We start from the raw sequence: 11,626 nt of genomic DNA, 5'->3' as shown, positions 1-11,626 counted from the left end.
GGGCTTTATCTACCTTCCCTGTCTTTTTCCCAACTCCCCAGAATTTGATAAGCCTTATTTGTATCCTGGGCTAGACTACTCCTACCGTACTATGGCCCAATGATTCTAGGGTAGGAGAGTCAAGACTGATTCAATTGAAACTCAACTTAAGCCAGCTTATGTGCAAGCTAAGACCCCTGGTAGGGATCTTTGTCACGTGTCCACAGCAAGAAATACTGTCACAAAAAACGTTATGGCAGGAAAAACATAACACAGTAGGATAGCCAAAATATTCTAACTAAAGTACTTGCTATTGACCAAAGACAATGCTTAAACAATTTCACAAAAGGAGAATACGATAATGTGAGTATGGCGAAAATGAATCAGTAACAAGAAAAATAGAGTTAGCGCTTGAACAATCATAATAAAAGAAGAAAGGGGGTTAGCTTGCTGAACTTGGCTCCTTGGCAGATTTAAGTCCAAGAAGGGAACCAATCTCCAATGTGAGTAATCTCACAGGGGGATCCTACCACAGAAATTACCTACTTTGGAAAATAGACCTAAGTGGCTTAATCTCGGATTCTTAACTTGCTAGAGGGTAGGCTTTTGAGAGGGAGAGAAGTGAGTAGTCTATTGGTGCATGTTTTCCATTCCTCACACTCCTATTTGCTTCCTCTTGGTTTTCTTTTTCTTTTTCTTTTTTTTTTTTATTTATCTTCTCTGTTTTTTTATGTGTTTTCTACTTCTCTTTTTTTTTTTTTTTTTTTTTTTTGTGTTTTCTACTATCCCTCTCTCGTTGTTGTTTACTATGCACAGCTAAGGCCTTTTTACACTGTCTGCCATGATAAAATTTACCATTTTACCCTTCAACTACTTTTGGCCTGTTGTAGGTGTCCTTTACGAACTGTCCACTGGTCTGCTGGCTGCCCAGCCACCACCATTACCCTGTGTTGGCCGCACCACGCTTCATTCCTAGAAAAAAAAAGTAGTTTTGTTTTGTTTTCTTGCTTCCCGTGGCACTCCCATCTGGATAAGGGCTGGATTTCTCTCTTACTAACTACTATAGCATGCACCTAGTGATTCCAGCTCATCTTTGCCTCTTTTGGGTGGTATGTCATCCCAGCAGGACATTTCCCCCAAAAGAGCTTCAGCGAGAACCCCAGAATAGGCTTTCCACTTCTCCTCACCGCCAGACCATACCCTCTTTTACCTCTGACCCATGGCCCACCCCTCTTGTATTGGCTAGGTACAAATGGGTGGTGCCTAAACCTTGCGCATGCTCTACTCCCATATGAGTCCATTGCTTGCCTGTTGTTCTCGTGTTTGCCATTACCTGCGGGTTTGTCTAGTCCTGCTGCACATTCTGCTGCTTGTTTAACTTTTTGTGGCGTGAATGAGTCATTGGGTTTTCATTCTCTACATCTCGTTTCTTCTTTGGGCTGGGTATTGCTTGGGTATGGGCCTTTTCTTCTTTAATTCAACCCCTATCTCCTTTTACTTTTGATTTATGGGCTAACTAGAGCTCCTGCCACACCATTGCATTGTTTCTGCCACGATATCATTTAGCTTGTGTTTGCTAGGCTTCCTCTAGGCTTGCCATGTCAGTTTCATGTATTATTCTTCACCTTTGTTTACGTTGCCCAGTATTCCTGCTAGGTTAATTCTCATGTCGTTTTGGGCTTCCTCGACCCATTTTATTCCTTTGGGCATCCTCAACCTGTTTCATTTCGTGGGGCATCCTTGGCCCATTTCATTCTTTCCTACTTCTCACATTCCAATGGGCTTTTGCTAAATCTTTTGGGCTTCCCTAGCCCAATTATCATATCCTTTACTTTTGGGTTTATTGGCCTTTGAACCAATCTCATTTACTAATACCTTTCTTTAGGCTCCTTCGGCTCGTCTTTGCTTGATTTCTACATTTTATGATTCTCATGGGCTTAGTACTTCATTCTTTGGGGCTCCCTTGGGCCCATCTACTTTCTTTTGGGCCCCTTTACTATTTTGTAGGCTTGTGGACTATTATTCCTGCCATTTGGACTTAACAGTTTTTCTTACTTTGCTAATTTTTCTTCCTTCTCCCCTTTTAATATTGTTGGGCTTCTTCTGTCATTGGGCCTTTTTACCAAAATGGGCATCAACAGTGTCCCACATGGATTAAGTATAAAGTTAAACATGTATTTATAAACTCTTGGGCACCCTCCCCTTGCAAGCCAGTTTTCAAGGGTGAGTTCTACTCATGGATCGACTACTGTAGCAATGTGTAAAGCAAAGACATAGAATGGAGCTAGCTTGGAATGTTTGGGTGGAAAATCCTAAAACTAGTATGTTGATGGTGGAAGGGATCACTAACTAGTGAGTCTAATTTAGAAATAGTAAGAAAGAGATTAACTTTCCAACAACTAAGATTAGAAAACTCAATCTAGTCCTTACCAAAACCATTCTTACACTCTTTGAAACTTAAGAAATGGAATTCTATTGGTTTTATGAGAATCCTATGATGTTATTGATCCTAAAATATTTGTAGGAGAAATCATTGGTTACTAAATGTGGTCTTTTTTCAAAAAAATCTAGATCAAAGAAGGAGAATCATGTTGTAGATAGTATAGAATAAATAGATACTTGCATTTTAAAATTAAGAAATTTATTTTAATTTTAAAATGAAGAACTTTTGAACACATATAAGGCGTATATGAAGAGACTAATGATCTGTTTGGTTAGGAGTTTTAGGAGATAAAAAGAACTTTTTAAAATCTAAAAATATGTTTTGCAATAACAACTCCTCATAACTTTTTTTACAAACATTCATTTTAAACTCAAAACACAATTTTCCACCTAAATATGTAACAATTTTTGGTATTTCATAAAAACTTGGTCTTTCGTGCTTTTGACTCCTCAAACCACAAATTAATTCCCCCCCCCCCCCCCCCCCCCCCCCCAAAAAAAAAAGAAGAAGAAGAAGAAGAAGTCATCATGCCATCGTGAAGAATATCTCCACATTCAACGTCCATTTTTCAAAACCCTACCTACCTAATCTTCAAAATTCAATTATTTTAAACCTCATATCCTGTACAATAAAAATGGAGTGGGCAAAAAAACATAAGTGATATGTCCACAACATTTAATTTGCACAATAAATTATAGGTGTTAAGCTGCTATTGATTTTAATTTGATTCACAATTTATTTATTTATTTATTTATTTTTTTTTTTGCCCACTCATATCAACCTACATCTTAGTATTTGTTGTGAAAATGTTATGCGGCAATTAACTTAATGGAGTAGATGGAATTGGAAAGACCATATTTAATAAAAATAAAAATAATAGGCCTGAAATTCTCTTTTAGGAAGTATTAATTTAGGAAGTATTTGTGCGTTCTAGTTAGCTCAACTATCTAATGATTGCCTTCTCAAAAAAAACTATCTGATGATTGAATAAAATATCTGAGGTTCAATCTCTGCTTACACCAAAAGCCAATTAGTGTTTTTTTTTTTTTTTTAATTTCAATTTATGTTGTCCGCTTCTAATAATTTTCTTTTTTATCATCAAACTAAGACACTAATCAATTTTTAATATCTTAATCAGATGATAAAAAACACGATCATCAGAAGTGGACTTTATAGATTAAAACTTTATAAAAAAAAAAATTAAAATTAGAAAGTATTTTCAAAAACTTCAACAAAAAACAAATTTTTTTTTCATTTTTTTTTTTTTTATATTTCTCTTGACAATGATATTAAAAAAATTATAAAAATTATCCATTAACAAATTTTTTAATTATCTCAAAAAAAAAATTATTAAGGAGACCCGTTAACCCTGGACGGTCCGAACCCAATAAAAAAATAATATGTTTTGACGCTATAAAATAAAGACTTCAAAGATCTCTGTCGCTACAGGGGCAAAAAGAACACACAACACACACCTCCTTTTTCAGTCCGTAGTACTAGACCAAACCAAAACTAAAAGTCCAAACTTTTTCTTTTTCCACTACGTAGCTTAAGCACGGAAAATAAGGCACACAGACAGACACACACACATTGAGATTTGAGATTTGAGATACGCACACAGACAGTGATTCGTTCCACTCCTGTAGAGATTATCAACAATGGCCGCAAAACTTCCAGAATCCCTGTTTGGGTCAGAGCCGACATCATCAATGAACGTAAGAGCGAGTCCAAGCACATCAGGAACCAACAACACTCATGGTGGAGTTCACCCCTCAAGACAGTACTACTTGGAACAGTTGATTGTTGCTCTCCGCAATGATCATACCCGAGAGGAAGCTCTTCACCTCCTATACAAGGTTTTTCTTTTCTTTCTTTTTCTTTTTCTTTTTCTTTGTTCTTGATTCTCATTGCAATGTTTGGTAGCCAAGAAAAAAAGAAAAAAAAATCATGGGAAAGGAACTATAACTCACGCTGATTTATGTTTAGTCATTGCCGTTTGTTTGTTTTCCTAAGATTTCTCGATTCTCCTTATCCAAACAAGTCGAGAGTAAGAATAATTAGCATATTTCCTCTCTTTTTTCCTTCACGTTTCATTGAAGAATCTATACTATAGCATCATATAGATGATATTTTATATCTACAATCCTGCAAAATAAGATATTTTGTATTTAATTATTAATTTGCATGTCACGTATAAATGTATCATGATAGTATAAAACAAAAAAACCATATGATTTATTTATTTATTATATATATATAAGGTAGCAGTGTTCCAATCTTTAATCAAATTATTCTACTTCCACTCTCTACCATGAGACACCCAAGAAACCCCATAAATGGATGGTATCGTAGATTGAACAAAGAACTTTGTCTCGGACCAATAAGTACACCATCCGGGTGCCCCATGGGAGTAGACCATATGAAAGTTAATCATAATGAAAGATCATCAAGTTTTGCTAAAAGGTTTGATTATAAACTACTACACACCATTGTGAGGGTGTAGTAATCTTAACAAAGCACCTTCATATTTCTTGTTTGGTTGCCAAGGAGAGAATAGAGAAAAAACAGTAAACAAAAGTTGGAATCTTTTGTAACCAAATTTTAATTATGGTTATTTTATAAAGTTTTAAGATTCTCATCTCTTTTCCCATGATATCTTGGTTTCCAAACAAACAAACCATTTAACCTTTTAATTTCCCCAATGATGATTTTATAGCAAGTTTAGCTGAATTGGTATTTAAAAGTCTCTCCTTGTCATATTTGCTATCTTAGTAATAGAAAAAATATATAGACATATAAATAAATGGTTGGACAGGTAATCAGTAATCACTCCATTGTGCTCCATTTGATTTTTGAAAACAATAAAATAAAGGATTCTGCTTAAGCCAATGAGCTCTAGCTCAATTGGTACCTCCTTCCCTTATAAGTGCTAGGTGGAGGGTGAGGTGATGGGTTCAAGACCCATTAAATGCATGTCTAATGTACCAATAAAAATAATAATGATAATAATCAAGGATTCTGCTTAATCCTTTTCTTGGAATACTCTGTAATTCTTAATTATTTGAAAAGTTGATATTTGAATTATTAAACTTAACCTAATAAAAGAAAAAAAAAATTTCTCCCCTGCTCCCAATTTTAAAATTTTATGTTTTAGTAGGCTAGTATTGGAAGATCGTTTTAGGTTACCCTCATTTAATGGAGAATCTGCAATGAGTGTGGTTTTTGCCAATATAAATGCAGTCCCTTCATTGGTTGAGCTGGTTTTGCTTATAATTCTAGGTCTTAGAAGGTAATTGGTTTCCATGATCTGGAATATCAGCTTTGGAAAGTGTTCTAATACCTACGTCACGGGTTGCTATATATGCAACGAGTAACGGTTGACAGATGAAGAGATTCGTCTGAAGGCAATGGACCATTTAAAGCTTGTCTTAAGTTACTGGACTCCAAAAGAAAGAAAAAATCTGCCTGAGCAACATTTTATACTTTATGCAGAACTTCTATACTACCACTAAAACCAACAAAGCCCTCCTAGGTGTCTAAAGTTAATACGTCTGTATCCTGGGTATAGCATAATGCTCTTACAAAATTGGGATACAGTTAGTGTGGGTACTTATAAGACCTGTGTTAGAAACCAAAACAAAAATGGAAATTCTCTTAATACTTGTAGAAAAGTGAATTTAGTAGATCATTGCCAATTCGAATTCAATTAGAAATCACCAAAATGCTAAGGATCAATTAATAACATAAATTAAGAAATCTGGGACTCACTACAGAGTCTACAGAATCTCGTAAAATTCTTATAAAAAATGCATCTGGTCTAATAGATTATCGAGATCATCTCAATGATTTCATAAGGAACTATAGTTGAGAATCTTACTGTGTTTGAATCTCCCCTTCCCCCAAGGGGCCAAAATTTACTTACCAATTTAGCATTAGTTTATGCAGTAGGGTGCTTAGGATTTTGACCTTTGATTGGTTGTTATTATTTTTTTTTTTTAAATTAACTTCCACTTTCTTTTTCAAGTATTATTCTAATATTCTCTGTATATGTCAAATAAATTTTAAACAAACAAAATTTTCCCTTCTTTTTATCCAGTCTTGCAGAGCTCATGAAGATTTAGCTCTATTGTTATGGCATTCCTTTGAAACAATATACATTCTCTTAAAGGTATGGCATGCTTCTGGATTTTTCAGGATGCTTTTTCCAATTAACAGTTATATTTCAAAAGGTTTTGTTAGATCATCTTTTCCCATTAATCTTACAATAACTTGTTCCTTTATTTCTCTTTAGACATTATATTCTTATATACATCAATTTGAAAGGTTTCTTTTGTTTCCTATATATTTGAAAGGAAATATAACTAACTCTCAGTCTCAAGATTAATGTTCATTATTGAATCTGTCATTATTTCAGGAAATAATTGGAGTATACCGCTTAATATCAACCCCAGAGCTTACAGAAAGTGTATCAATGCGCGCATGCAATGCTCTTGCTCTACTTAAGGTTATGAGGCCTATAACTCTACTATCTTCAACTTTTGATTCCCTTTTTGCTTTGTTTCCTTCTTTTAGTTGGCTAATATACTTGTTTTATGGTTGATACGGATATGGGCCACATTTTTTTTTTTTTTTTTTTTGAGAAAAATACTTTTGTCTCCTCTTTCATTTGCTTCATCTTTCTTCCATTTAAAATCAATTGGGCGGTTACTCTGTGCAGTTGTCAATCATTCTCAAGAAATCAATATATTTTTAGCTAAATTTTTGGCTATGGACCCAATGATTGAATTTTCAGGGAGAGATTTGTGTGATCAAACCATGACTACAAGCATATGTCCTAAGGAGTACATTTTTTTGTAGCTGTTCACTCACTATCACCATCAAACACCTTTTAAATCTTTTCATTTTCTTTCTAGTTATGGATGTACTTTCATAGTGAGTAAGTTTCTCATTAAAATTAAGAAATAGCTGATATGTTGCTTTTCTTTTACAGTGTGTAGCTACTCACCCAAATACAAGGATGCTGTTTATCAAGGGTAATTTTATCCAATCCTTAAAATGAATGACATATTGCCACAGTTGTTGGGTTTTTGGTGGTTAGCACTAGGTTCTAGCTATTGGCAAGGATGCTATACAGAAATATTGGTTTTGGTCATTGACCATAATTTTTGAAGTGGTTTACTTCCACATACTTCTGTTTTGTATAGAATTAAGTAATTAGGCATAAAACTTGAACTTAATGATGATATTTATATGCAATAATTGCACTTGCAATGCGTTAAAGTGTATTCCTATGACTTTCTGCAACCCATTTTGGAGTCAAAAGAGGTCCCTTCAACAAGATACCCTTATTCTTTTTGATAAAATATAAGGTATTTATTTATTTATTCATGCAGTGTATTTACATCGTTTCATGTGAAGATTCACTTGATACACAGAATTCAATGTTGCCATTACTGGTGCCTCTTAGGGCTATAGTGACTCTTCTAATTGAATTGCATCCTTTGCAGCTAGAATACCACTATATATATACCCTCTTCTTAACAATACGAACAAGGAATCATCTCATGAACGTTTACGGCTTATCAGCTTAGGTGTTATTGGTGCCTTAGTGAAGGTAGTTTTTCCTTCTCATCAGTAGTCTTAACTATTTTGTCTTCCCACCTCTCTTAATTATTATTGCTGGAAAATTTGATTCTAGTCAATATTTTCTCAAACAAATAGTTCAAGTGCATTAGACAGGAAACAGTTTGCTTTATATCTGTTCTGTATAGGCTGATTTTTATTAACTTAACAAAGTTAATATTTCATCCTTATTCTACCTGCAGGCTGGAGATGCAGAAGTTATTACTTTCCTTATTGAAAATCAAATAATCAATCATTGCATACACTGCATGGAGGTGGGCAGTGTATTGTCAAAAACAGTAAGTGGCTGGGAATTCTTGATTGTTGGAAAATAGTTGCATTGATCATGTTGAAGCATTCTGTTTAATCTTCTTTCATAGTTACGATTACAATTATCTTGGTAGCCTAATGGGTGATTTATATTTGTAGAGTGTGATTTACAATTACAGTTCATTCACATAGCTAGGTGGCAGTTTAGTTGCTAGTCTTCTGGTTTGAAAAGAACGACTATAAGCTGTGAAATTATCACAGCTGTCTTATCCAACTGTAGGTCAAAAGAAAAATTTTAAGTGGACAACTGATACCTAGTAAGTAATTTAGCAGAATTAAAAAATAATAATAAAAATAAAATGAGGAAATTCTCTGTCTGAACATAGAGAAAAAGTATGTATGAACCTCATTTGATTTTCATTTATAACTTTTGTTCAACCATGCATAGTATGGTTTATATTATCATGGCGAAAATACAATTTTGGTCCCCACTATTTAGGGTCACTATCAATTTGGTTAACTTGCAGTAATTTGGTCCCTACCATCAACTCACTAACAGAATTTGACTACAGTTGAAAATAACAGGGACCAAATTGACAGTGGCCCAAACTGTAAGAATCAAAATGGTATTTTTTTCCTATTATCATTGTATGTCTACATGCATTTAATAAATCAATCATGAATTGTTGATATATTTGACAATACAGGTTGCCACATATGTTGTTCATAAAATTCTAATGCAAGATGAGGGACTGAAGTATTGCTGTACTTTTGCACACCGATTTTATGCACTAGGCCACGCTTTGGCAAAGATGGTAGAGAATCTTCCAGAGGAACCCTCAGAACAACAGCTACAGCTGCTAAAACATATTATCAGTTGCTACCAAAGGCTCTCACAAAGTCCAAGGTCAGCTAAACATTGTACATGGTCTAATGGCTGGTGTACGTAAATTTTTTTTTGTTGTTTAAAACTCATGTTATCTATTAATAATATGGGTTAATTTTTATTGTAGGGCGTGTGATGGTTTAAAATTCTGCCTTCCCACAAGGTTAAGAGATGCTACTGCCATCAACCTCCTATGTGTAAGTTCTTCAAAAATTCATTAACATTCTTGTGCTGTTGAGGAATTTGGGAAGAGGGAGGCTTAACAAGTTTCACACACACACACACACACACAAGTGCAAGCAAAAAAAGCCAATGTTGCTCTTTTTTATGTATTATACTCTAGAGAGTTGTTCTTTCATGAAGTATTTGGGTTTTATTAAGTTTGCCAACATCCGGAGTGTATTCATGTTTTCTAACCTACTTTTAAATCGAGATACATCCGCCAGATTATTGCAAAGAATGATTTCACATGGTGTATGCATCAGCATCATAAGGGGTAAAAAAAAAAAAAGAGGATTTTGTATTTGATAGCACTGAGAAGGATCAACAGAATTTCTTTATCTATGACAATTTCAGGGGATACATGTGAATTTCAGATATAAAGAGATGATATAAAACTTGATGGTCAAGAAATACTAAAGGAATAATTTTGGTATCTTGAATCAATGGGGAGATTAAGGAGGATGTAGCTTGTTAAATAAAAGTGGGGTGGATAAAATGAATGCGTCCTTTGTGAGCATTATGTGACTGAAGAATGGCATATAACCTACTGTACTTATGGTTCAAAATGCTGGGCTATTAAAAATGAAGAATATTAAAATGGATGTGTTCAAATACTAGAAAAGATAAAGTAAAAGAATGAACTCATCTGTGCAAAAGTAGGGGTGACTCTTATTGAGGAAAAAGAGGGGAGATGATTTGGTTATAAGCAAGAGTAATTAATACGCCAATGAGAGAGTGATTTAATTTAAGTTGACATGGTGAAAAGAGATAGATGTTTGCCTAAAATAAGTTAGGTATAAGTAGTGCATAATGATATGTTAGATACAAAGAAAGCAAAAGGTAAGATTTTGCGCGGTATAGAATGTTGGAAATGATACATGTGATAAACTCCATTTTTTTAAGTATGTGTTAAACCCCAATTAATTGGCAATGGCCCCTACACATACCCTTGGAGGGCGGTAAATTCACATTGTCAAACAATTGCAAGGAAGTCTCACTGTCAAGAATCAGTAGGTTTTATTTTCAGAAAATTGAGAAGATCACTTTCACATCATTACCTAAAGGAGGCTTCCTAGACTCCTGTCAGACCATTTTCCTATCCTTTTGAATTGCAGAAATATTCAGATGGTCTGACAGTAGTCTAGGAAGCCTCCTTTGGGCAATGGTTAAGATTTGTACAGTAGGTGAACTTGGTGGGATTCATACCAGTTCCAGGGATCCTTGAGTTCTATAATATCTAATAAACTTAAAGCCTTAAAGCTGGATATGAAGAAATATATACATTGAAACTTGATAGTAGTGCCTACACGGGTGTGTCATACACGCATGAAGCATACGTGTTTGTCAGCATGACTGCAATATTCCCATTAGTTATTGTAGTTAGTGTTGCTCCAGTTCAAACCAAACTAGAGGATTCTAGTTTATTATAGACATGTTTTATTTAAACTCTGATTATGGAAAACCTTGAATGTTTGGGTTTCTACATTTTGTTTAATGAATAACTGTTTTTCTACATTATCATGACTCCTTGTGCGATTTTTTCTTTCCAGGTTGACCAAACAACCATAACGTTGCTGGAACAATTAGTTTACAATGTCTCGATCGGACACCAATCTACAACAAAACCGTTTGGAAAGTCACTTATGCACTTGCTTAAAGGCTAAACTGAGCACGACTCTGTCCACCATGCTGTACCAGCACCAGTAGAATTAACATACTATCTATACATAGTTCAGATTAACTCTGTCCTTGTATTATTGAGTTATCAATGTATATTATGTTACTACGTGTCTAAAACATGTAGTAGCTCATCATAAAATCAGCGTATACCTTCACATATAACTTAATATAAGCTGTACTTGCTGTTTGAATTATATGTTTCTTGTTGGTTTTCCACTATTATTTTGTTGGATGTAGAGCAATCCTTTCCTCAATTTTCAGGAAAACTAGATATTTTTCTTGTTGCTTTTTCATTTCCCATATCTTTCCAGGACGTTTGAGTTATCCTTATCCAGCTTGGAGAGACTCAACTAATTGTTTTCTTAGAAAGTGAGGGAAAGGATTGCTACATAAGTGTGAGGAGAGAAGGGGAGGATGAAAATGGTTTATTAGTGCCTATTGCAACTACTTATGGGTTGTATCCTCCTCTCCTTACAACTACTTATGGAATAAAATGAATGTGAACAATCTTGTTATGTGGTTGT

At 34.5% G+C, this 11,626-nt stretch overlaps 1 protein-coding gene across 1 annotated transcript; it reads left to right on the top strand.

The window, feature by feature from the left end:
* Positions 1–3,885: 3,885 nt before the first annotated feature.
* LOC115958474 (cell differentiation protein rcd1-like) lies at positions 3,886–11,296 on the top strand. Its single transcript, XM_031076885.1, has 9 exons — positions 3,886–4,278; positions 6,519–6,590; positions 6,837–6,926; positions 7,413–7,455; positions 7,930–8,036; positions 8,248–8,343; positions 9,022–9,221; positions 9,328–9,397; positions 10,973–11,296. The coding sequence occupies exons 1-9, from the start codon at positions 4,081–4,083 to the stop codon at positions 11,084–11,086; spliced, it is 990 nt and encodes a 329-aa protein (XP_030932745.1). The 5' UTR covers positions 3,886–4,080; the 3' UTR covers positions 11,087–11,296.
* Positions 11,297–11,626: the final 330 nt, after the last annotated feature.

This window comes from Quercus lobata, chromosome 8 (assembly GCF_001633185.2).
Source record: "Quercus lobata isolate SW786 chromosome 8, ValleyOak3.0 Primary Assembly, whole genome shotgun sequence".
Lineage (NCBI taxonomy): Eukaryota > Viridiplantae > Streptophyta > Magnoliopsida > Fagales > Fagaceae > Quercus > Quercus lobata.
The sequence above is the reverse complement of the archived record's forward strand: the minus strand, read 5'-3'. Positions and strand labels throughout refer to the sequence as shown.

Excerpts from the sequence above, each read along its gene's own strand:
- LOC115958474 (XM_031076885.1), top strand. The coding sequence starts at position 4,081 with ATGGCCGCAAAACTTCCAGAATCCCTGTTTGGGTCAGAGCCGACATCA. Across the intron at positions 6,927-7,412 it reads ATGCTCTTGCTCTACTTAAG|TGTGTAGCTACTCACCCAAA; the intron begins GTTATGAGGCCT and ends TTTCTTTTACAG. Across the intron at positions 9,398-10,972 it reads CTGCCATCAACCTCCTATGT|GTTGACCAAACAACCATAAC; the intron begins GTAAGTTCTTCA and ends TTTTCTTTCCAG.